This window comes from Pectinophora gossypiella, chromosome 5 (assembly GCF_024362695.1).
Source record: "Pectinophora gossypiella chromosome 5, ilPecGoss1.1, whole genome shotgun sequence".
NCBI classification, from domain to species: domain Eukaryota; kingdom Metazoa; phylum Arthropoda; class Insecta; order Lepidoptera; family Gelechiidae; genus Pectinophora; species Pectinophora gossypiella.
Genome location: NC_065408.1, coordinates 15,138,318 through 15,164,849, shown reverse-complemented (window position 1 = coordinate 15,164,849; position 26,532 = coordinate 15,138,318). Strand labels below are relative to the sequence as shown.

Sequence of the window (26,532 nt, the reverse complement as noted above, 5' to 3'; positions counted from 1 at the left end):
GACGGGTGCACTCAAGCATACAGATGCCAGATTTAAAACAGACTCAAAACCAGAAAACGTCCGCGACGAATCAAGCGATGTTCGCTCTTTTGGTGCGGAGCGTGCATTCAAAACATAACCTCCAAATTGTTAACCTATTGTCCGCCGTGTAAAAAATGCAGGCGCGCGCCACACGCACCTCGGCGGCTCAGGCCGAGAGAGCGGCCGGCCGGCACGGCTACAACCAGTCACAAACACACCGCGCGCCCGACTCCTCGCCTCGCTCGACCGGTTCAAGTTTCTCTCGATAACTTATCAACTGCATGACTTCATCGATCAAATTAAATTCACCCACCAAATGATCGACGATTAAAAACCAAACACCAGTGACAAGTTTAGTGCAATTTTTGTTCAGTTTAAATTTGTTTTGTTTGTGCCAACAACTGTTAAACATGAATGGAACGCCGACCAGGAGGCCGAAGAGCGCGTTTTCTGAGACGGTAAGTGGTCACAGCCGTTTTCTAGTTTGCACATATAAAACAACGTGGAAGACATTCCTGTTAAGATGTTTATCTCGGAATTTGTGAGAGCAAATTACATTTCGGTCGCTCGAGCCGTTGAGAAGTGACGGGGCAACAAACGGAGCATTGAAATCCTGTATTTGATTGTAAACTTTGTCGAAGTAACAGAGTGGATAGCGCTCGGAACCTTGTAGAGAATTGGAGACAATTGCCCGTTTAGACTATTGAAGTGCAATGACAATAGACAATGTTTATAAACTGGAGTGCGCATCTATTTTTGGTCTATCAAATTCTCACCGTTGATTGTTATCAACAGTTCAATACTATCGCTATATACCGGCTAGCTATCCTGTTGTTATTATTCTTCTTTAGTTAGATACACTCTACAGTGAATCTCGGTCTATCGAATTGCAACTAAGTTCTTAGATACATTGAGTTCTTAATCTAATCAGTTATCGTTTATGATTGATATGGTAGGTAAAGTAGTTTATAATTCAGTAAGATAAAGTTAATTGTGTATAATATTTGTTAAGTTCATGATTTTGTCCTTATTTCCCTTTTCTACGTCTAAGTATTTCAAAGTAATCAGCAGTTATAAACTTGTAACTATTAAAAAGACTATGCTAAAAAACGAAAGTTTCTAAACTAATTTGAACTACCTAAGTACCTACTTACAATATTTGAGATGAAACTTTTCCGTCTCTACCAAAACTCTGCAAGATTAGTGTGAATATATTAAAAAAATAAGCAAACATATTGATCGTGTCATTCACCAAAGCCCATAACATTTATCAATATTATTTTTAGTAGTTACATAATCTTATTAATGTTAATACGAGTGTGGTCAGGTTATAGCAGTACAACGATCAACACAGCTGATCACACCATATGTTTACATTAAGTCTGTTTAACATGACCAACTTGCGTTGGTGTTTGTACATTTATAATTAATGCACAAATTTCATCTCATTAATCAAGCTTATGAATCAAATAAGTGGAATTAATTTACTTTTACAAGTTGAATATTCAATAAAAGTCAATTAAACATGTTAAACATTATATATTTTATATTCATTTAAGTTATACACGCAATTTAGAACTCATCACTAATCTACTTCATTTCAAATCAAATCAAAAATCATTTATTTCAGACATGATGGTCCATATTACATTAATTAATTACTTACACACTTAAAATTAAATAAAATTAAAATCAAAATTAAAACCAAAATTAAAATTAAAATACAATAAAATTAAAATTACATAATTACTAATTCAATTTTGAAAAATAATTGTTTTTACAAATTAATAAAAATAAATATTTTTAAACAGAAATCGAATTTAAACTTATTGACATTTATTTCAGTGACGTCATTGTAAAATTGATACTAACGTTCGTTTTAATTTAGTCAATCAGTTATTTACAATTTTGCATAATCAATTCACATACATTCGTTGTGTCAGCATTGTTAACCTTTGGACTTTTACTGGTCAATAGACTTGACATTATGATTGACTTTATCCAAAGTTGGATAGGTATTGTAGAAATTCCTAGTAAAAACTACTTAATATCATTTTTTTAAAGTACCGATAAATCTATTTATTAATTCACGATTTACATAGACATTAGAGGCAATCCCAATTCGACTATGTAATGCAATTATACTTAAATATTTTAAAGAGTTTTACAACTAAGTCTGTGAATTTCGTTAACGAACACGTAGGTAAATAGATCGATGTCAGTCTTCTTCAATCGTGTGGGTTGTGTGGTGGATTACCAACCTTATCAACCCTGGTGTCAAGGTTATTATTGAGCCGCCAAAGGCATGACATGGCTCATGTAACGATTACATACTTATATTAATAAGTAGTAACCGGGACCAACGGCTTAACGTGCCTTCCGAAGTACGGATCATCTTACAGTCTCAGTCAGTTTCTGATGTCAGTATGGAGTTCGGAGATAGTATTAATAGTATTACCAAATTATTACTTGAAAATAATGTCAAGCTTAAACCAATGAAACAATAAGATCCTTGAAGTTATATAAACATCCATCATTGGCCCTTGACTGGTAGGATCTAAAAATAAACATCGTAAAGCGAAAGCCGAGAGAAAATTAAATTACTTCCCTGACTAATGTAAAATTTTCCTTCGCATCAATTAGCCGTGAACTTGAAAATGTCCAGAGACAACAGAGGTTATCTGTTTTACTTGACTTGTCGCCGATTTGCTTCAAATGGCATAAATTTGCTTCTTAACCGGACAAATCAGTATCGGCGTCCGAAGGACGTAATATACGATCCCAACGACGCGATTACTCTAGCCATAGAGGCGGCCAATCAGCTCGCGACACCTAACACTTCAGAACCCCGGTATCGACCCCGCCGCCGGCGTGGTCGACGATTTCCCCCATTCAGCGCTTATCGCTATCGACCTACCAGGGTCGATTAATTCTTTCAAATATTCTTCCTCTCAGACGACGCCCTGAGTCAAGGTTCGCGCCCAACTGAGCACCCTCAGGCCTGTTGTTTTAAATTTTGTACCGGGTGAGAGCCCTCAGCGCTCCCCACTTGTCCGGCCAAGTAGTTAATGCCATCTGCGGCAAATCTACAATAAGTCACGTCAAAAAATAAACGGACAGATCAGGAGATCTATCATCCTTTAAATTATTTAAGTAAAAAGACTACGTCCTTAGCTCTACAAAGATGTAAATAAAAACCGTGTTATTACCACGACGGCACGACAATTTTCCTAAAGACTATGCTGATGGTAAGAAAGCAACCTACGCAGGCCCACTGCTTTCTAGCACGTACCCGTTACCTGTGTAGAAATTTAGGAGAAGAATTCAGAGAGAAGGTAGGTTGACCCCAAGTAAATGAGATGATGCGAATGTTGGCATAGAGTAAGTCCGGGATATTAAACATTTCTCGTCAAATATTGGATTCAATGCACAGTATGCCAGACGAGATGTCAAGCCACTTGCCGTAAACAGACTCCCGCTACGGCGAGTCAGCGAGAATCGCCTTTCGGAAAGTCGCTATTAACACTACAATTCGTCTTTGTTACACGAAAAGTGCACTGAGTTTTTGTTACACGAAAAGCTCCAAATGCGGTCAAGAAAACAAATACTGATATAGAATAAAAGATAAAATCCAAAACTATTGGGAAATCCAGAAATAAGTTATGGCATCTTAACTTCAATACTATGGCTATCAAACCCGGACACCTTGGGACTTCGGTAGGGATGGCCAAATGCGTTTTTTTTTTATTTTTAGGCGTAGATCGGTCCTGTCAAATCCGGTTAGGTAAGCGGACCCTGTTAAAAACGGAATAATACTAGGGAGATGATGATGTTTTTTAGGCTTTCTCGTTACAAATTGTTATTTTTGTGTTTAATATCCCAAAGTTAATTAATGAAAGTTTTAATACAAATAAATATTTTAATAATAACGTGTAAAGTTTTTTATTAATTGGGTCTAAAAAACATATGGCCAACTATCGCTGACTTACCCTACACAATAACATTAAAGCAATGACAGTCAAAAGCAAACAAGTTGCAACTTGTTAATATCAATTTAAGTTCCTAACTAAGTTAAGAACTTCTGCAACTTAGAACTGCCATTTATTCAAAAAGAAAAAAGTTGAACACAAATAAAGAAACAAAACGTTGGGTGATTCAGTCGAGTTCTATTTCCTTCTAGCTGCCGTTAACCCCACGGCCTTGGCCTTGGAGGACACGCATCAAAGGTCTCACGCGTTTAAGACAACTTTTGAGAGTCTCAACGCACTCTTACCGAACTTTTTGGGGAATTTTAGTTCCCTTTCTGCCGATCCTTCTATTGGTGACGTTTTGATGTTTATGTTATGTGATAGTTACCTATTTGTTGAAGTGCGCCGTGTCTGCCACATGGCGCATAATGTAACATTAATGTAATTAAAGACATAAAGTTAAGTTAGGTCTTTTTGTACTTAGTACGTAGTGTATTATAAGTAGTTACATACATACATACATACATAAACTCACGCCTATTTCCCACCGGGGTAAGCAGAGACTATAGAATTCCATTTGCTTCGATCCTGACACACTTCTCTTGCTTCCTCCACATTCATCAATCGCTTCATACACGCACGCCGGTTCAGAGTAGATCGTATTGAACCGGCGATCGTATTGATCGTATAAGTAGTTAGTTATGTTATAATAGATTATGATGAAAGAGTTAACTCCGTTTATGTATTTTGTGTTTTTTATGTCATGCATGACCAAAGACCAAAAGCCTAAGCTGAACAGCTTGGGTGCTTAGAAAATTCAATAAAAAAATCTATGAAGATGTTATTGCAGATCAAGACATACTGTAAATTACGTGAGCGAGAAAATAAAATTGGAACAAAATAAAAGTAAAATACCAAATGCGAAATACTCAAATTAAGAGCTTTTTCCAACTACTTAAATCCGATTCTTATTCTGAGAATGACGGACTGTAGAAAATTACTGAAAGATATCGGATGACGTATATCGGATGCAGTGCGTAAACTACCATACAAATAGTTCCGTCTCTCCCGTTTCGTCACTTCGGATCCGTCATTTCAGATAAGATTTCGGATATAAAACAATTTGACACAGAATCTGGAACTTTTTTGGTACTTATGGCAATTGGGTGCCTTATCTTATAACCATGACTGCCAGTGTCGAGCCGGAACTTTCCGTCTTTACGCCAGATCTGACGCTTTAACAAGTCAAATCTTCCATTTACATTAGCATTGTGGTCTTTGTGGTCCGCCTTGGAAAGATTAATGACGATTATAACTTCGAACCTATCTTTCATGTCAAACTTTGAAGATCAATGAACCTTGCGCCTTTATACGTATAATACTTACCTAAAACTTTGGTAATCGGTGGCAAATTGCGAGGGGCTTATAGCGACTAGAAATATAAAAGGCAAAGCCGGCTGAAACGTACCTATCATTGTTTACGAGTTTCCGTAACTGGTTGCCATAGCAACAAAGTCAATAATATTTTATCAAAAGCTTTCGAGAAGTCGCGAGGATTTTAACGACGAGGTCCGCCAACTGGATACCCTAAGTTCTGTTGACTTAAATTGTACCTGGTGAGAGCCCTCAGTGCTCCCCATCTGTCATCATCATCTCCTTAACATTATCCCGTTTTTCACAGGGTCCGCTTACCTAACCTAAAGATTTGACAGGTCCGTCCGAGCTTGCAACCCACGAAGTGAAGATCAGCCCAATGCAGGTTAGGTCACATACCTCCAAAAATGCATTTCTCGGGAATGTGGGTTTCCTCACGATGTTTTCCTTCCCCACTGAGCACGTGATAATCATTTATAATCCAAACATGAATTCGAAAACAAATTCGACAATCATTGGTTTAGGCCTGTGCTGGATTCGAACCTGCGACCTCAAAGAGAAAGGCAAGCGTTCTACCATCTCGGCTACCACGGCTCTTCCGCCTTCGATCTGTCACCGGCAAACCTAAAGTCACGTCAAAAACACACTATGCTTCTGTGAACACTAGTATACGACCGCCAATGTTTGATATGTCGGGTGAGACTCCATAGTCGCTTCTGTAAAAAACTGGAGCTGTCAAATCTTCAAGTTAGGTAAGCGGACCCTGTGAAAAACTCTAGGGAGACGATGAAGACTCCATAAAACATGTCGCTTCTGTAAAAAACTGGACCTGTCAAATCTTCAAGTTAGGTAAGCGGGCCCTGTGAAAAACGCTAGAGAAATGAAATGAAAATTTATTGCAATAAATATATCGATGGAATTAAAGCTTATAGCGCTCAGCACATTTAGTCATGTTGTGACATATAATAATAACTAAGTACTTACATAAAGTACTGAAAAATATTACAAAAACACTTATCTATATAAAAAAAGAAAAAAGAAAAAAAACCTATTTATAAACTGAAAAACTGTTAAGCTATAAAACTGCTTCCCCTTTAACCACTTTTTGAGTTGGGATCGAAACTTTAGATGGGGTAGCTCTTTAATATGGGACGGAATGGCGTTATATGAGAGTTAATGTCGCAACCTGTGAAAAACGGGTTAACGCTAGTGAGATTATGACGACTACATAAAACATGACTACGTAATAGGTATCACTGTATCACATTTTAAATGAATATAAATACTAGCACACTCCCTCCCTAAGCCCTGCCCCCCCTCGCTCCTCTTTATTCTTCCCCTGTTTGTCTCACTCTGTACCGACCACCTGCCTACTGTCCTTGAAGGGGTCACGCTTGAAGGGATCACGAATATTACTGATGTTATCCAAATTACAACATTATGCCTCTAACTGAGGTTTGGACTTCCGATGGCCGGTTGAGAGGGGAATATTATTAAGCAATTCTCTAATCTACATTTATTTATTTTATTTATTAATTTGGTTCTCCAACAATGAGTATATTACGTAAAAAGTATATATACAAAATATAATAATGTGCTTAAATACTATTGCCTCGTAACTTAGAGGAGAACTCTGCATGCACGAATGTAACATTTTATACAATTATAATTAAGTAAGTACTTTTAATAATTGAGTGGGTGACCGAGTCAGGGATAAATTAGATTTAATGCTAAATTGCTATGCTAAAATTGCTATTAAATGCAAAATTTACTATATATACAGATTTTACGACTAATTTACATTGATATTACGTGGTTTCAGCGATTTGCCGTTCCCATGAATTTTCCCACTTTGGGAATGCAAACTACTAAGTTCTTCAAGACCTTTATGTAGACGGTCTTCCCAACTATTATTTTTAAAATTTAACACGGGTATAAATTCTAAATAAAAGCTATATTCCTGCATTATGTTTAACGAATACATTAATGGATCAATAAATAACCTAAGTGATCAGAAAAACTTCTGAAAATTCTCAGATTTGCCACTTTTTTGATCAGAAATCCGCCACTGGCCACTGCATACTTAAGCGCGAAATGGTAAAAGAAAAATGCAGGACCGATAGTGTCCAAACTAATCAAACTAGCGCCATCTACGGTTTTTAGTTCGGACTGGCTCTTTAGGGACTGTTTTATCGACAGAGACGTAAGGCGCTAGTTTTTCAAATTTAGAAGATATTGGCACTAGACGGTCTTTTAGCCCAGTCGGTCTTCCCCACATTGACCTTACCGTTAGGTTAGGTGTGGTCAGTTTAGGCAGATAGGATTAGAGTACAAGAAAGAACAGTTTGAAAAATAAAAGCTGCCAGTGCCATATTCCCACTTTGGGAATATTGTAAATAAATAAATAGACTAAATATTCCCGGATCGTGAGACGTATGCCGTGAATGTGGGGTGTCATTCAACACTAGATTGAATGTGTATTATTCCTCCGCGCGTCTCATATGTCCAACTAAGTGGTGATTGCCATACAACTTGTACGAGGACTGTCTTAATTAAGTCATGTACATAAAAACATTCGGCTCTACCACAAAACAGCGTTTAGAATTTAAACACTGTTTAAGAAGAATGAAGACCAAGCACAGTTGAATCGAATTGCTTATTAGAAAATTCGGTTCACTTTTGCTTACTCATTTTTAAGCAGTGTCTAAGTCCTCTGCTGGACTGGGAGTAAAGAAAAAAACATAGAATGCGTTCAGCTGCCTATCTTCCCGTGCATGTCGTAAAAGGCGACAAAGGGAGAGCGTCCTGAACATGATGGATCATCTGTAAGAGCGATAGGCTGATCCCCTATCATCATACGGTTTATCATTATCCACCTTAGGACCATGTATCAAAAGTGGCTGCAAACAGTTTCTTGATTATTTGTAGTTCTGCCCACCCCTTCGGGGAATACAGGCGTGAGTTTATGTATGTATGTAAGACCTCGGAGGAGCTCGGTAGCGGCGCAGCGGTAAACGCGCTCGGTCTGCGATTGTTGAAGTTAAGCAACTTTCGCAAAGGCCGGTCATAGGATGGGTGACCACAAAAAAAAAGTTTTCATCTCGAACTCCTCCGTGCTTCCGAAGGCACGTTAAGCCGTTGGACCCGGCTGCATTAGCAGTCGTTAATAACCACCAATCCGCACTGGGCACGCGTGGTGGTTTAAGACCCGTTCTCCCTATCCATCCATAGGGAAGGCCCGTGCCCCAGCAGTGGGGACGTTAATGGGCTGGTGATGATGATGATGTAAGACCAAGCAAAGTTGAATCGAATTACTTATTAGAAAATTGGGTTCACTTTTGCTTACTCATTTTTAAGCAGTGTCTATGTGATAAACACAGATTAGTGGCAAAGTCGACTCTGTGTAACTAAAAACACCATGTGTAAGTCGTCCGACAGACGTAAGCAGTGAATGCGGATTGTCATTAGATAAGTTACGGGAAGCATGGTACGGCGAGCTAGCGTGCATCCGACTCGACTCTGTGTGAGTGCGTCTTTATAATTATGTCTATATTTACCTCTATCTTGCTGAATATTAAGTCGTCGAATATACTATTTATATTGCTACCTACTGGCTCCGATTCCTGCAGACACCTCCTAATCTTATTTTAAGTCCATCATTTTTTAAAAGGAAAGGGATAGACGATTGACAACTGTTAATTTTAAAATGAATGAGTGAATGAATGAATAACGAGGAGGAATAAAATAGGCATCTCGCTGATAAACCGTTTGACGTGTGTACCATAAACGTTATTTCTATTGTATATTTAATTTCCCGTCCCTTTGTTTTTCGGCAGCTTTCGTTTTCTGTATTATTATTAAAATTCATGATTTCCTTTGTGTTTTTTAAATTATTTTCAATTTTATACTTTGGCGATGGAAATTCACTTGATATTAACTTAAAATAATGAGGTAAAACATCCCCCTCAGTATTCGTTACGATATCACATACACCATATATACAAGTACATACAGGTAGCCATACCAGTTCGTATGGGTGTTAGTGACACCGTAACGAATACTGAAAGGCATGATTCAGACCATGATTTTGAGTCAAAATCAAGTGGAATTTCCTGTCGGAAAAGTATGAAGATTTTAGTTTTTTTTTTAATTATTTTCAGTTCTATACTTTTGCGACGGAAAATTCCACTTGACATCAACTCAGAATCATGGTCTGAATCATCCCTCAAAGTTTTCGTTACGATGTCACTAACATCCTGTATAGTACGTTTAATGTACATATTCGAAGCAAATGGAATTCTATAGTCTCTGCTTACCCCGGTGGGAAATAGGCGTGAGTTTATGTATGTATGTATGTAATGTACATATTGCGATGTCAATCAAGTACCCTACGCTCTACGTTACGGTCCGACTAAGCAAACCGCTTAGTGTTAATAACAGCTGTCAAAGTCATATGCACAGTGTGGCTGGGACGTACAGATAGAAAACATATAACAAAAAATATCAGATTTTGTAGCATAATAGAAAAGGTTTTTTTTAAACGTTCGGATTAGATAACATAACATAAACTCACGACTATATCCCAATTGGGGTAGTCAGAGATACATCCATAGCAATATGAAGTAAGTACTCATACCTAACCCAGTTTTCTGTTAAGAGTTTTCTGTACGTCGGAATACTGAATGGAATTCTTTGCCGTCGTCTGTATTTCCGAATGCATATAACCCGGGTGCTTTCAAGGCCAAAGTGAACAGGCACCTTCTGGGCTTAGGCCTCGTCAATGCCTTTGGGCAAGTCTGGGGCCAAGAGAAAACCCATCAAAGGTAAAAAAAAGAGTAGATTCACGTGATAGGTGGTGAGCCGTATGGATATATTGTTTAAATCATTAGATTAGATTAGATTCATTTATTTCATATTTAGTTATACAACACATTTTAGACACAATATAAAACGGTAACAACATAAATATGATCGTCGAAAATGATAATAAAAGAATGTCAACAAAGAAGATAATAAATTAAATCAAAATGTCAAAAGATAATAAATCAATTACAATGTCATGGCTAATAATAATTATAAATTAATTATGTATAAAATAAAATTACATTCAAGTAATTACAATAAAATACAATGTCAATTTTTAATAAAATCGTCCACAGACTATAGCTCCATATCCAACAAAATTGTATCTCAAAGTACTAAGGTAATTTAATATAACTATGGCGTTGAATAATTACCTAATCCAAAATTATAATGAGGAATACTGTTGGCAAGCAACATACAGGGTGTTAGTGACATCGTAACGAAAACTTTGAGGCATGATGCGGACCATAATTCTGAGTTGATATCAAGTGGAATGTTCCGTCGCAAAGGTATGAAACTTAAAATGATTAAAAAAAAAACACAAAAATTTTCATGAATTTTCCGACACGAAATTCCACTAGATATCACTGGTGAAATTAACCCATGAAGTTCGTGAAGTGTATCCTATAAGGCCAGGTGCGCACTACGAGTTTTTCGCCGCGCGGCAGAAAACAGCTGCGCCACTGTGGTGGCTCTGCCGTCAAGTGCGCACAATACAATTTAAAACTGTTTGGTACAGTATTACATTGCGACATTATACCGCTGCTCTTTTAAAACGCGCCTGGCCTAAAAGACCGACAGATAAACTACCTTTCATCTAAATACAAGTCTTGAATTTTCAGTCTTAATAAAAATACGATAAGGTACAGTAAATTCATCACAAAACAACAGCACGGCGACAGCAGAATCTGCAACATAATTATCCTCATTACATCAGCATTTTTTTTAAAACTGCATTTCCTTTGGCTTCATCTTTCAGCTCTGACATTTTAACGACGGACTCAAAAAGACTAACTCGCTAACAGTCCAAAGCTGTAAATCTTACTTAAAAAATAAAAATAAAGTTTAACAAGAATGAAAGTACGACACCCTCGCTTGAGCCCTTTGGGAATACAGGCTATGGGCTATGCTATGGGTGAATATCAAAATGTGCGAAGTTTGGTGGTGAACTTTCATATTATTTTTTCGTGAAAATTGGGTTCCGACATGAAAAAGGATCTTTTTGGAGCCTCCCGAAAAAATATTATGAAAGTTCGCCACCACACTTGAAATTTTGATATTCACCCCTATGTTAGGTTAAGTATTAATTCAAGTAAAACTTAATTGGAGACTTTGGATATAGCGACATCCAATGTATTTGTTCTCCACCTCGCTGCTCCACTGCGGGTTAGTGGAGAGCCACTCCAGTCAGATAGGATCGTATCCTAAACTGACCGTACCAGAAACCGAACAGGGAATAGTAACGTAAGATAAACTTTATTCAATACAGAAAAAAGGAAAAAATGCGGCCTTGTTGCTCGTGTAGAAATTTCATCCAGACAACCTTTGTACCAGAAATAAAATTTACATATATGTAGTAGCGTCTTAGTGCAGTAAAAAAATATATTAACTATAATGAAATAAAATAAACAAAAATGGAATACGTCTAGGAGATATACGTACTTAGTTTTTAACCGACTGCCAAAGAAGGAGGGTACCAAAGTATGGTGGTAGATTAAAAACATCATCAAAGCCTGGGGGCCTAAAATGGCCACATCGAAGCAATTCATCTAAGAAAGCAATAATGCAATTTGACATTCGCGCATATATGTAAAAGTAAGTGCGCAATGCAAACAAATTTCTAAGATGAATTGCTTCGATGTGGCTATTTTAACCCCCCTGGTTTTAATCGTATACTCCTCTCAAATAATTTACGGTAGCCAAAGTTAATGAGCCACACGGAAATATGGATCGAAAATTGAAATATTATGGATGAAAATGCAAGCATGTTTACTAGTATTTCATTAAAGTCTGCACTATTTACAGGTTGTTGTAATTAAATGTAAAGTGGGATACATTTTCGTTACACGTTCCTAGTTTCCTCCTACTAGTTACCTGGGCCAAAGCACGGATCATCTTACTTTCGGAAAATCCGGTGATCAGCCTGTAATGTCCCTAAGCGAACTAGGGATCACAAAGTATTTTTTGTGGTATGTCCCTACAGAGATACTGTTAGTCTGAAAAGTATCGGCGTCTGAAGGACGTAGTCGATTATCCCGAACACCCGATTACTCTAGCCATAGAGGCAGCCAATCAGCTCGCGACAACAAACACTTCAGAACCCCAATACTGACCCCGCTGGTGTGGTCGACGATTTCCCTCATTCAGCGCTTATCGCTATCGACCCACTAGGGTCGATTAATTCTTTCAAATATTCTTCCTCTCAGACGACGCCCTGAGCCGAGGTTCGCGCCCAACTGGGCACCCTCAGGCCTGTTGTCTTAAATTTTGTACCGGGTGAGAGCCTTCAGCGCTCCCCATTAGTCCGGCCAAGTAGTTAATGCCATCTGCGGCAAATCTACAATAAGTCACGTCAAAAAAAAGAGACTATTGATCCCGGCTATTACCCGTAAAACAGCTCCACCAACCCGCAGTGGAGCAGCGTGGTGGAGTATCCTCCACAACCCCTCCGGGGGAGACATTTGCCCAGCAGTGGGACATATAATAGGCTGTTTATGCAACGTTTTTATGTCCTTTAATAAACAATTTCTAATCAATTTTATTGAACAATTTATTTGCGAGATAAGTTGATGTCATTAAAGACTTCGCATCGTAAAAGCAAAGTAGGTAACAATCAGAATTCAGGGGGCCGCTAAGTTGTTTGGGCTATTTAGCTGTAAGATACGGACGTCGGAAATGGCGCCCTTGACATTTTGAGGGTCAAAATCCGGTGACCAGACATGCTAATATACAGGGTGTTAGTAACGTCATCGTACGAATCGTAACGAAAACTTTTAGGCATGATTCACGTACGTACTTGTATGGCTAGCTGTACATACTTGTGCGGAGTGTAAGTGACATCTTAACAAATACTAAGGGAAGTGATTCAGCTCATTATTCTGAGTTCTTTAAAATCTGAGTGGATTTTTCCATCGCAAAAGTATAAAATTGAAAATAGTTAAAAAAGAAACACAAAAAACCTGAATTTTGCTAAGGGAAATTCCGCTTGATTTTAACTCAGAATCATGATCTGAATCATCCCCCTCAGTATTTGTTACGATGTCGCTAACATCCTGTATAGTATAGATATAATGCAAAAGGATGTAAGTACCAACAACTTATTGAGACGGCATTAAGAAAAAACGTCTGGGGATTTAAATTAAAAGCTTGCTTAGAACTAGACAGAAGTGCTTTAAATAAACATTTTTCTGATAAATAGGATTTGGCCGCTGGGATTTCTATACATAACTATATCTTCATGGATAGTAGAAGCTTCATAAATGCCAGGAAGCATTCTTCTTTGCTTCTCAATCTGATCACAAAAAATAGTTTCAACCATTATAGACGGCGATACGGGTCACCATCTATCACGTTGGTCTAACAGAAAACTCAGTAATGTATTACTTCATCTTGCGATGGATGTACGGCCGAGAGTTTCCGTTCTATACGTAGTACTCGTATTATTAATTATTCTATGCTTAAAGTAGAACTAAGAGGGGGTGAAGTCAGCGCCCGAAGCGTATTGGTGGGGCGCGCCGCCGCGGCGCAGAGAATTACCGTTTTATACGTACTTAGACAGAGAGAGACTCGAGGGCTTTGAAATGTGGTGTTGGAGGAAGGTGGAAAGAATAAGTTGGGCTGAAAGAGTTACTGATGAGGAAGTGCTAGTAATACTAAGGGAAAAGAGGCAAATATTGAGAGTTATTGACGACATATGATTGGAAATTTAATAAGACACGACGAATTTATTAAAAACATCATAGAAGGAAAGCTACAAGGAAAGAGAGGAATGGGAAAACCAAGAAGAGCTTACATGGAACAAATCAAAGAGAAGGTGAACGTCGTGTCTTATAAGGAAGTGAAGGAATTGGCTTTGATAGACAAGAATGGAGAATGCTATACAGACAAGAGCGTGGCTCTTAAATTAGTGATGACGTGCTTTGTATTATTTTTTATACTGCGCCTAAGCTATACAATGCAACGGCATAGAATGTGGAATGCAACGGTCAACGTACTTACTGTTAATAACGAAAACCAAAATCAAAATCAAATGTCCATCGCAATTTTATTAAAATCTACATACCAGCTTAGCAATGTACACAGGAACAACATGTTATCTTTTATCGTCGTTTACAAACGGACCGGGGTTCGATATGATAAATGGCCGAGGAAAAATGAAAATACGTGTAATTTATTTTACCGCAAAATTTCTCTCGCATTCAATTCCGCTCCAATATTCACGAATTGGTGTGAAAACGCAACGCTCGATGGGTTGCGTTTCTGTATTAAATTTTTAGTCTTTACTATACATACATACATGACTGTCGTGGTAGCCCAGTTGGTAGAACGCTTGTCTCTCACTTTGAAGTTGCAGGTTCGAATAGCACAGGCCTAAACCAATGATTGTCGAATTTGTTTTCGAATTCATGTTTGGATCGTAAATGATTATCACGTGCTTAGCGGTGAAGGATAACATCGTGAGGAAGCCCACATTCCCGAGAAATGCATTTTCGGAAGTATCTGACCTAACCTGTATTGAGCTGGTTATCGTTCGCGGGTTGGAAGGTCAGACAGGCAGTCGCTTCTGTAAAGAACCGGACCTGTCAAATCTTTAGGTAAGTAAGCGGACCCTGTTAAAAACGGGTTAATGCTAGGGGGATGATGATTATACACACATACTCATACATGAGGAGCTCGGTGGCGCAGCGGTAAAGGCGCTCGGTCTGCGATTGTTGAAGTTAAGCAACTTTCGCAAAGGCCGGTCATAGGATGGGTAACCACAAAAAAAAAGTTTCATCTCGAGCTCCTCCGTGCTTCGGAAGGCACGTTAAGCCGTTGGTCCCGGCTGCATTACATAAACTGCCTATATACGTCCCACTGCTGGGCACAGGCCTCCCCTCAATCAACCGGAGGGGGTATGGGGGGGATTTCCCTATCCATCCATAGGGAAGGATTGTGCCCCAGCAGTGGGGACGTTAATGAGCTGATGATGACTCATACATGAGTGTGAGTGGAAGAAACGAAAATGGAGTGTCAGGTTCGTAGTAAGTGGAATTTGGTGGTTTCTGCCTACCCCAGCGGGAATTGTTGGTCGCCTATCACCAAGGTTCATTTCATCCAACTTGCTTGTACTGCCAAAGCAATCAAACCCATTCGAGATTTCAGGCGTGAGTTTGTATCCATAATGTATGAATGTAAATAAACACAAACGTGCTTGGTTAAACTGTACACTATAAAAGGCATAACCTTTAAGAGTGTACATGGAAGCTGTTTTAGTAACAAAATGCGGTATTTTTAGCACCCACCCACGTTTTCGCTCGCTTGATTTCTAGCATACGCCTGAATAAGCAGTTTTTATTAAGCAAAATACCAGTCCAACAGAGAAAAAAGTTTATGACTACCTAAAATCATAATCATAATCATTTATTCAAATCATTTAAATCATTGTCATAGTCAAAATTTTCCGTATCAGATGTGCTGTCACAATTTTCAGTTTTATAGGGAAATTTCAACAGAATTAAATTGAAAAGATATAACATTAACATTATTTCACAACTAAATAATATATCCCAATGAGATAATCCTCAGTCAGAGGTGAAATACATCAAACATGAACTAAGTACCCACACCTCACCGAGCTTTCTGTTAGACCAATGTGATAGGTATCGCCGGTGAGCCGTATCGCCGTCTATAATGGTCGAGTCTCTTGTTAGTGAAACCTGCAGTTAAGATGAATTAATAACTCATTGATGCAAGACGAATCTGCTCCGAGGTTCGAACCGGTGCTTCCTTAATAACATTATTTACAATAATTTACTTTCTCTATTCTCCGTTCTGTGACGACTGTCTTTTTGCTATGAGACCGATGCCATGGCAAAAACAATTTTCCAAACGTATTCCGAAAGTAAAATTTCCTTCTTATTGCTACAACTGATCCCTCGAGGTGCTCACAACAACAATACTTTAAGATGTTTACCAACTTTGTTGTGAAATGTTCACATACCTTTGAAAATTGTAAACATTGGGGTAGAGATGACCTTAGAATGAAGAATCACTACTTTCTTAAGTAACAAATTATCATGTAGTATCAGCAATTACTTAGTCAGAGACATCAGAGGCCTTAGCCAAGTTACAGTGAGACGGTAAATAACAGTGACAGTGATAAAAATATATGATGTCTTTACACCACACCTTATGAGATTGACATAAGGTGTTATGTCAATTCTATATATTTGTATCACGCTCCGTGTCACTGACAGTGATAAAAATGTTTGAGATTGACCATTATATCAAAATACCTTATGTCAATCTCAAACATTTTTATCACTGTCAGTGACAGTGATAAAAATATATGGGATTGATATAACTCCTTCTGTCAATCGCAAACATTTTTATCACTGTCCTGTCAAACATTCAAAATGTATATAATGAAAATAGACTAACGTCAGAATCAGAAGAGTCACTGACAGTGATAAAAATGTTTGAGATTGACATAAGGTGCTTATATCAATCACATATATTTTTATCACTGTCACTGTCGCTTTTTGAAACGTTTGCCGGGTCATTCAGGCCTGTGATAAATAAACCTTGTCATGTATCGAGCTGATTATTATCATGAGTATTAGTGATTGCAGTCTTTAGGAGATGAGTGGTGGGTTCCTGACTATTAGATACTTCATATTTTGACAAATGCCTCATCATCTCACTAGCATTATCCCGCTTTCATATGGTCTAAAAATCTTACCTGAAGATTTGACAGGTCTGGGGGATTAAAATGGCCACATCGAAGCAATTCATCTAAGAAAGCAATATTGATATTTGACAGTTGTTTGCATTGCGCACTTACTTTTATATGCGCAAATGTCAAAGTGCAATATTGCTTTCTTTTGAATTGGTTTGATGTGGCGATTTTAACCTCACATTTTATTTTATTTTATTCTATTTTTTTCCAATATTATACTTACCTCCTATTATCATCTAACACAGTGTGTAAGATTTTCTTTTGTACTAACCATCTATGGACTTTTTTGTCTGCAAATAAATGTTTTTTTTTGTTTTTTTTATAACCCCCCTGATCTTTTACAGAAGTGGCAAACTTATGAAAACTGTTTACGGTTTTGACCACTTTGACGAATAACGTCCATTCGCAAATGTTTAATGTGCCGTTTAGTGAAAAGACGCCTCGTTAGACTTGCTAAGTTTAAAAAAACTCTTTTAGCCCTTGAGGCGAGTTATAAACTTCCCTCATTTAGTTGTAAGAGTAAAAAACAATGATAGAACAAATCTTATCTTTTCAGCTCAGTGACCTAAAATTTTTACCCATCCAGTTGAAATATTTTTGCTGAATTTTAGTTAGTTCTTTATCTTTCTCTTTTTGCTGACGTCGAGTAATTAATTTCTGTAGCAAAATTGAAATTGCATTTTAATATTTCATGTTAAAATACGAAATTACTCTGGAATTTGTTACGTCACACACAGTGACGTCTAAGAAAAACGTGATGAAATGTCTGATTTCTTGATTAAAATTCATAAATAACCTAAGTTAAATAGAAAAAAGAAAATGTTTTTATTTATTTGTTGATTGTCTTTATTTAGTAATCAGAATTACATAATTTATCTTGGACCTAGTACACGACCCAATTGCCCAATATAAAGTACTGGACGGTTGTTTTTTTTTTTAATTCTGCCTATGATTGACATGTGTTTCATAAATTTTATGCCTTCCTTTTCGGCAGTATAAAAGATGTTGCGTACTGCAATCAGCACCAAAGTCTTGTATTTTAATTAAGTTTTAATGTATTAAAGTAATTGCCTTGCTTGTGCTTGCAATAGTAAGTAGTAAGTGACAGGAGGTCGGATGCTCGTGCGGGTTGTTTCCTGGCGCAAAGGTTGTCCATCGCCATACAACGTGGTGACGCGGCAAGCGTGATGTGGACCTTTGCACCCGGATCCACCCGTGGGGGCTTATTTGACTTCCGAATACATCCCGCTTAGGGACGGTACTGACAAGTATCGGCGTCCGAAGGACGTAATATACGGTCCCGACGACCCGATTACTCTAGCCATAGAGGCGGCCAATCAGCTACCGACACCAAACTTCAGAACCCCGATACCGACCCCGCTCGCGTGGTCGACGATTTCCCTCATTCAGCGCTTATCACTAGGGTCGATTAATCTTTTCAATATTCTTCCTCTCAGAAGACGCCCTGAGCCGAAGTTCGCGCCCAACTGGGCACCCTCAGGCCTGTTGTCTTAAACGTTGTACCGGGTGAGAGCCTTCAGCGCTCCTCATTTGTCCGGCCAACAAGTTAATGCCATCAGCGGCAAATCTACAATAAGTCACGTCAAAAAAAAATGGCCTTATTTGACTAAATAGTTTTTTTACACCAGTGACTAAATAGATTGTCACTGGTACTAATTCCTGTAAACACCATCTAATTTTATTTTAAGTTATATCTGTCATTTTCTTATCCGCCGAAAAGGAAAGGGACGGGTAATCGACATTTATGGAACACACGTCAATTTTAAGCCCAAATCTAAAACAAACGTTTAAAAATTTTATATTGGCCAATAACCCGACATAATTATACTGACAACACACGTCAAATGGTTTGCATACCAACGAGATACCTTTTTGGTTCGCCCGGGTTATTCAGTCATTTACTCATTCTTCCTAAAATTAAGAGCTGTCAATCATCCGTCCCTTTCCTTTTCGGCGGATAAGAAAATGACAGGTATAACTTAAAGTAAAATTAAGAGGTGTCTGCAGGAATCGGGGCCATTGTCTATTTTATATAATGTGTATATTTTGACTGAAACTGTGTCATCATCATCAGCCCATTAACGTCCCCACTGCTGGGGCACGGGCCTTCCCTGGATGGATAGGGAGATCGGGCCTTAAACCACCACGCGGGCCCAGTGCGGATTGGTGGTTATTAACGACTGCTAATGCAGCCGGGACCAACGGCTTAACGTGCCTTCCGAAGCACGGAGGAGCTCGAGATGAAAACTTTTTTTTTGTGGTCACCCATCCTATGACCGGCCTTTGCGAAAGTTGCTTTACTTCAAGAATCGCAGACCTAGCGCGTTTACCGCTGCGCCACCGAGCTCCTCAAACTGTGTACCTATTGTGAAATAGAAATAAAGAGACTTGTCCGATTTATGCTTCCAATTCAAATTTAAATCCTTCATCAATGTAAAATTACAGTGACTATATGTAATATCATCATATTACACGGTGTAATATGGATTAACAATCCAGCTATTTCATTTCAATGGCGGTAAATCTCATAATCCTCGCAATCGGCTGTCAACTACACGCCACGCCGATTTCTAACAGAGGCACTTCATTCTCGATGACTTCAATGAACTGGCGTTGAATTGAATTGAAATGTAAGGTCGAAATTTGTACAAAACAAAGGTCCATTCCATTCGCAGGTTCATCCATCCCCCTAGCATTATCCCGCTTTTCACAGGGTCCGCTTACCTAACCTGAAGATTTGACAGGTCCAGTTTTTTACAGAAGCGACTGCCTGTCTGACCTACGAACCCGCGAAGGGAAAACCAGTCCAATACAGGTTAGGTCACATACCTCTGAAAATGCATTTCTCGGGGTTTATGGGTTTCCTCACGATGTTTTCCTTCACCGCTGAGCTCGCGATAATCATTTATGATCCAAACATTCGCAGGTTAAGAAAAAAAAAATAAGTTTCTTGTTAAATCAAAGGTGAATAAATAAATTCCCGGTCACACGGACCGGGATTCGAAACCGAGACCTTTGGATGGCGAGACAACGCTCAACCACTGTACCATAGACGCCGTTATTATGTACTAACATCAAGTCTTCATACACACTGTTAATGTTTTACCAAAACAAACATCTAGTTTATAATCTGATGCAAAATTAGGCCCTCGTGATATTTAAAGACCCAAGCAATGTAGACAAATGTGGTACAAGGTATTTGCATTGTAAATTAAGTTGTACTTGCAGTCACGCGCCGTTTTAGCATGCATACAACGCACAAGTTTAAGAACACGCCGAATTTATTAAAAACATCATAGAAGGGAAGATAGAAGGAAAGATGTAAGTAATTGTGAGGATGGTAATCATAATATTAATTATCAATTTGCAGAAGCACGAATAGTAAATCTTAATTAGGTACAATATTTAAAGCATTATAACTTTTATAACATATATACTTTAATGTATAATTATAGTCTAAAATTACTTGACTGCGTTTAAACCACACAGTTCTCCAAATAGATATATATATATACTTTGTAGTTATCAATAGATAACACTGGTAGATCATTGAAAATTCATTCGCTTCTAGATTACGTAATGCTCGAGTAATAGCTTTGAGTTCGATAATTTCATCGCTTAGTTATTAATTTTAAATAACGTACTAACATTTCTGTTTATTACACTTATTTCCTCAACCTAACGAAGTGTTTTTTATGTCAATTTTATTTTTAGTAGGTAAATTGGATGGAAGAAATCGACAGGAGGAGAAGGCGTCCTTGCCGGCTTAATTTGAATTCCTTTCTGTAAAATCTGGGCGCTTTTGTAAGCCATAAACTGTTATGTAAATGTCTATGGTATCAAGATGTCTGCCCAAAGACCCAAATGGGACAGAACCCCGACCTTATGTTGTTGGCATAAGCGTACGGTCACGAGCATTAATATGTATACACTTTGGTACCATGTCACATTAAGTTTTTTGACAAATTGAACTGTGAGTCTCACTAAATGTCAAATATGTTAGTGCGACAGAGTCCTAGAGTGGGTACATTATATTGCTCATGACTGTACCATCTACTGCTTTATACCAGAGCGAAGCCTGTAGTAAGTACTTAGTCTTGATTTTTTATTCCACTTTAAAACCACAACCTTGCTCGATGGAATGGAATGTTGCGGTCATAATAATAGGATGCATCTGATAAAAAAGGTGTTGGAATAAAAATATCAATTTTCACTTCAGTTGCTTTGTGTAGTGTAGAATAAGCATTATAGATGGTGCTTCCCGAAAAGTGAATTGAAATGGATCCCCAGAGGGGGTGAAGTCGGCGCCTGATAGGAATTGGTGGGGACCGGAGAGTTATCGTTCTATACCTACGTAGTTATTATTCTTAACTAGGTATCCACCCGCGATTTCTAACTTTAAAAATAACAAATTTTCATATAAAACTTTCAACCGCTTTTTAACCCATTACGTGTTGAATATATTCAAAGCTCGTCCTAGTGAGCTCGAACGTCCTAATGGGAATCCCTATGTAAAATTTGAAAGTCCCAGCATTTGTAGTTTATGAGATTTCGTGATGAGTGAGTCAGTGAACTTTCGCTTTTATATTAAGTATATCAAGTAGTTAATGCCGTCTATGGCAAATCTACAATAAGTCACGTCAAAAAAATATCTGCTCTTCTTCTTTTTATATCGTGCGGGTTGTGAGGTGGATTACCAACAACAACCCTGGTGTCAGGGTTACTGTTGTTCCGCCAAAAGGCACCTGATATCGCTCATGTAACGACTACTAACTTACATCAGTAAGTAGTAACCGGGTCCAACGGCTTAACTTGCCTTCCGAAGCACAGATCATCTTTCTTTCGGACAATCAGGCGATCAGCCTGTAAAGTCCTATAACCAAACTAGGGATCACAAAGTGATTTTCGTGATGTGTCACCACCGGGATTTGAACCCGGGACCCCAGGAATGTGACCCCAACGCTCAAACTACCGGACTACGGTGACCGTTAAAATAAAGTCTGTTATTACATATTAAATGCATCCTGTATCCGCTAACTAATTTAATCAACACCACCCGTGTATGCGAGACCAGGTTATCGAGTAATATTATCTACTTTGGCTGTCGGCGAGGAGTCTACTCCAATATCAATATCCTCATAACATGGAACACCCTCCCCAGTTCAGATCCAGTTTGCTAAAGTTAGTAAGTGTATGCAAGCAAGTATGCAAAATTAGAATAGGTATCTAGCAGCTTTTCGCTAGCGAATTCATACGTGTAGATTTACTTGGGAGGTTATCCAAGTTGCAAATGTTTCAATGAAGGACTTTCCACTCCACATCCCCAAAAATATATAGATAGTGCTGTTTACCTAATGTCTCCTTTCATCACACCTTCTAATTTCATGGATTTCAGACATGCATCTTTTATTATTTTTGTGTGTTGGGTGTAAAATTACGACCGATTAGGTCTTCCACCCATTATTATTCTGTTCAAAATAAAGAGGTTAGGTACCCGTTGGCTATCACGGATTTTATGTAACATTAAATCATAGAATAAGGAATAATACTTACTAAAAAATCTGACAATCAGCCAATAGTGAATATAGGTTCCCTCGTCTATATAGACGTTCTCTAAAGGGTACGAGTATTAAGAGTATCGAGAGGTTTTTTTTGACGTGACTTATCGTATATTTGCCGCAGATGGCATTAATTACTTGGCAGGACAAATGGGGAGCGCTGAAGGCTCTCACCTGGTACAATGTTTAAGACAACAGGTCGTCTGAGAGGAAAAATATTTGAAAGAATTAATCGACCCTAGTGGGTCTGGTGGGTAAGCGCTGATTGAGGAAGAGTTTTTATTTGAACTTCATTCGGATGTGGGAAAATGCTATACGCAGTGATACGAGCGTAAGCACGTTTCCTAGATTCATTTTTAAATCGATTTGGTAATTCCTTACTCGTGCGCGTATGAAGTTAAAAACAGTAGACACGCGAGTTTCAATCCGAGTAATATTTATTTTTTTATTTTTACCCGGACTGAAACGAATCAAAATAAGCCCTGGTAACCCAGTCGGTTGAACGCTTGCCTCTCACTTTAAGGTCGCAAATTCAAATCCAGCACAGACCTAAACCAATGATTGTCGAATTTGTTTTCGAATTCATGTTTGGATCATAAATGATTATCAAAAATACAATGTAATCGCAGATGCATATATAAAAATAATGATTTGATATTTGGATCACATTATGTATAGAATTATGTTGCTACCTGTAGATAAATATTGCTTCTCTTTATTTTGATGAAAATAATAATGGGTGGAAGATGTAATTGTGCCTGGGTGTAATAAAAAAGGTCGTCATTTATACCCAAAACAAAGATAAAACATGCATTGTCTGTTATCCATGAAATTAGAAGGTTAAACGAAGGGAAATCTGTACAGCGCCATCTGTATATATTTTGGGGAACGTAACCTGGAAAGTCTTACATTCCAACAGTATTACATTACATAGGGCTAAAATTGATAATCTCCTTCGTTTTTGAAGTCGGTAAAAAAAAGATGGGGTCTGCCTGTTTAGTTTTCCTCTTCCACTTTGCGCTATCGCACGTGGTGTGTACGACTGGAACCAAATTAAAAATCTCCGTCCATCATTCCATGCAATAATAAATTAACGAGTTCGTATCACGCGAATTAAGAAGCTGTTACATCTTCACATTCCATACATTTTCAATGTCTCATCCATTCCTGTGGCTAATAGCCGTGTATGTGTTTTAATGGTTCCAGATACTAGCTAATTACTTGCTTGCTAGTCGAACTGTAAAAGCCCGAAGTACGGTAAATCCCTGTAAATCCTAAGGTTTAATAATTGAGGGCTGAACTCATTGTCAATATTTTTTTTATGTTTTTTTTATAAAATGTCTAGAGCCCTGTTCCAAAGTTTTTCTTACAGCTTCTTTTCCTCCGCTTGATATTAACCCAGAATATAAGTTGAATCATCCCCTCAGTATTCGTTACGATGTCACTTACACCGTACTAGCTACATATAGCCCATTTGTTATCAATTAGGTAGCTATACAACTATATGGGTGTTCGTGACACCATAACGAATACTCAGGGAGATGATTCAGACCATTATTCTGAGTTGATATCAAGTGGAATTTAATGTCGAAAAATTCCTGAAAATTTTAGTCCTTTATACATTAATTTCAGTTCCATACTTTTGCGACGGAAAATTCGACTTGATATTAACACTGAATCATGGTTTGAATCATCCCTCAAAATTGTCGTTACGATGTCACTAACACCCTGTAAGTATACAGGTTGTGAGAAGCTGCAGTAGCTTTAGGCGGATGACACGTTCGTTATGTAAAAATTGAAAGTGTAACTATGTTACCTACTGAATAAATATATTTTTGAATTTGTTCATTTCGTACGTTTACCGGCAGTCACCTGGTTAATCATAGTATTTACCACTGAGCCCTGGTAAATGTTAAAAAAATAGATATTTAAACGTGCACGACGTACTTACTTTTTTTATATAAACTCACGCCTATTTCTTAATGCGCCGATTCGAACCCGGTACTGGTCTTGCTCCAATAAGGTATCAATTTTCTTAAGTGCAGTTTTCACTAACACAGTTGGCTCGATACGGCTCACCAACTGTCACGTTGGTACAACAGAAAGCTCGATGACGCGAGGGTATTTAGTTCATCTTGCGATGGATGTACTTTTGACTACAACAATTTGGATATGGTTGTGAGGTTATGTTCTAAATTGTAGAACTTCGTATTAATTTCTTGATACTTGAACACTGAACACATTTTTATAACAAATGCAAATTGTTGCAATCAATTTATACATAACATTAGCACACGCTTACCTCATGGTTTTGATTTAGCAGTTCTGTTTTAATTTTCCTTATTGTTACACTATAGTAAAGCTATTATTAACAATTTCTACTAATTACTGAGTCATATGACCCTTGAGGTTATGATATCTATACGTGGGCAATAACTTGGGTCAGACTTTAGACAAAATAATATAATTTACTTACTAGTATTAAGTAAAACTGTGACATCATCAAACACGGTCCAATAAATAGATGTTTACTACTTCTATAATGGTCCTGATGAGAACCCGGTAAGAACCCGGTGCTACTTACCGCGTTCAAGTCAGGGATATGCGACTCCTGATATTTTTTTTATTTTGATGATGATTATGAGTATTTTTTTTATTTATTTTTTATTTTTATTTTTTTTATCGTTGGGAAATGCATTACGCATACCACGCTGCCCGGGGACGACGACGTGGTTATGTGGGACTCCCCGGGTGTCGCCACCCGGTATACCCACTAAAACCCAACGGTGTTCCTCCTTGCCGCCCTGTGGCGGGGATACGGGAACGCAATTGCACACAACCGCGTCCCCGCCGGCGGATGCCCTTTGGGGCCCAGCGCCCATGGGAGCGCGTCAAACGCCATGATTATGTGTATTGTCTATCTTTAGATTAACGGCTTCTTTTATTCTTTTATTTATTTTTTTATTTTCGGTTTCTTTGTTTTATTACTTTTTATTGTATAGGTTTTTTTTTTGAGTTTCCCCCGAGGGTTAAGTCCACACTCGAGAGGAGTATATTCTAGACTTAATAGCATCAAACACAGAGTTGTAAATTGCATGCCTTAGGCTATATAGGTAAATATTAGTCGGAAATATAAAAGCTGTTAATGTTATATAACTACCTCTAACAAAATCAGACGCTTGGATCAGGTGTATCAGACAAATAATTATTATTGAGGGTAATTGGGTCCAACATGGCTGGCTAATATTGCATAACCAATCGGAAAAACGGACAAAATAAACGTATACACTTCGACATTCAAATATGAATTGGTTTCACTTGCAGTATTTAAATCCGTTGATCTTAGGTTGTCTAGATAACAATATGACTAGACTATATCGCAAAACAACTAGATTTAGACATTACACTTACTTAGATCTATATTGAATTTGAATCAAAATTAATCGATTGCAAGATGACTACGTAGCTTACCACAATAGTACAGTCATGAGCAATATAATGTACCCACTTTAGGACTCTCTCGCACTAACATATTTGGCATTAAGTGAGACTTTCAGTTCAATTTGTCAAAAAAGTTAATGTGACATGGTACCAAAGTGTATACCTCCCGATGTATTGTTACACCGTCCAATCAACCATGTCAGGGGTCTTTGGTGGCTCAAGAGTAAGTAACGCTGAGGGCTGATGAGATCGGTTATTAGTCTCACAACGAGAAAAGATGTAGCGGACCCAACTAGTTGGCCAACTAGTCCATAAAATAAACCTAAGTTTAAAATTCGAAATTCGA

At 38.0% G+C, this 26,532-nt stretch overlaps 1 protein-coding gene across 1 annotated transcript in view; it reads left to right on the top strand.

Moving 5' to 3' along the window:
• Positions 1-223: 223 nt before the first annotated feature.
• LOC126367027 (four and a half LIM domains protein 2) overlaps positions 224-26,532 on the top strand; it is a 206,715-nt gene continuing 180,406 nt past the window's right edge. The window contains exon 1 of the mRNA XM_050010402.1: positions 224-479. Within this exon, the coding sequence (XP_049866359.1) occupies positions 432-479 (48 nt within the window). The 5' untranslated portion in view covers positions 224-431. The remainder of the gene's footprint in view (positions 480-26,532) is intronic.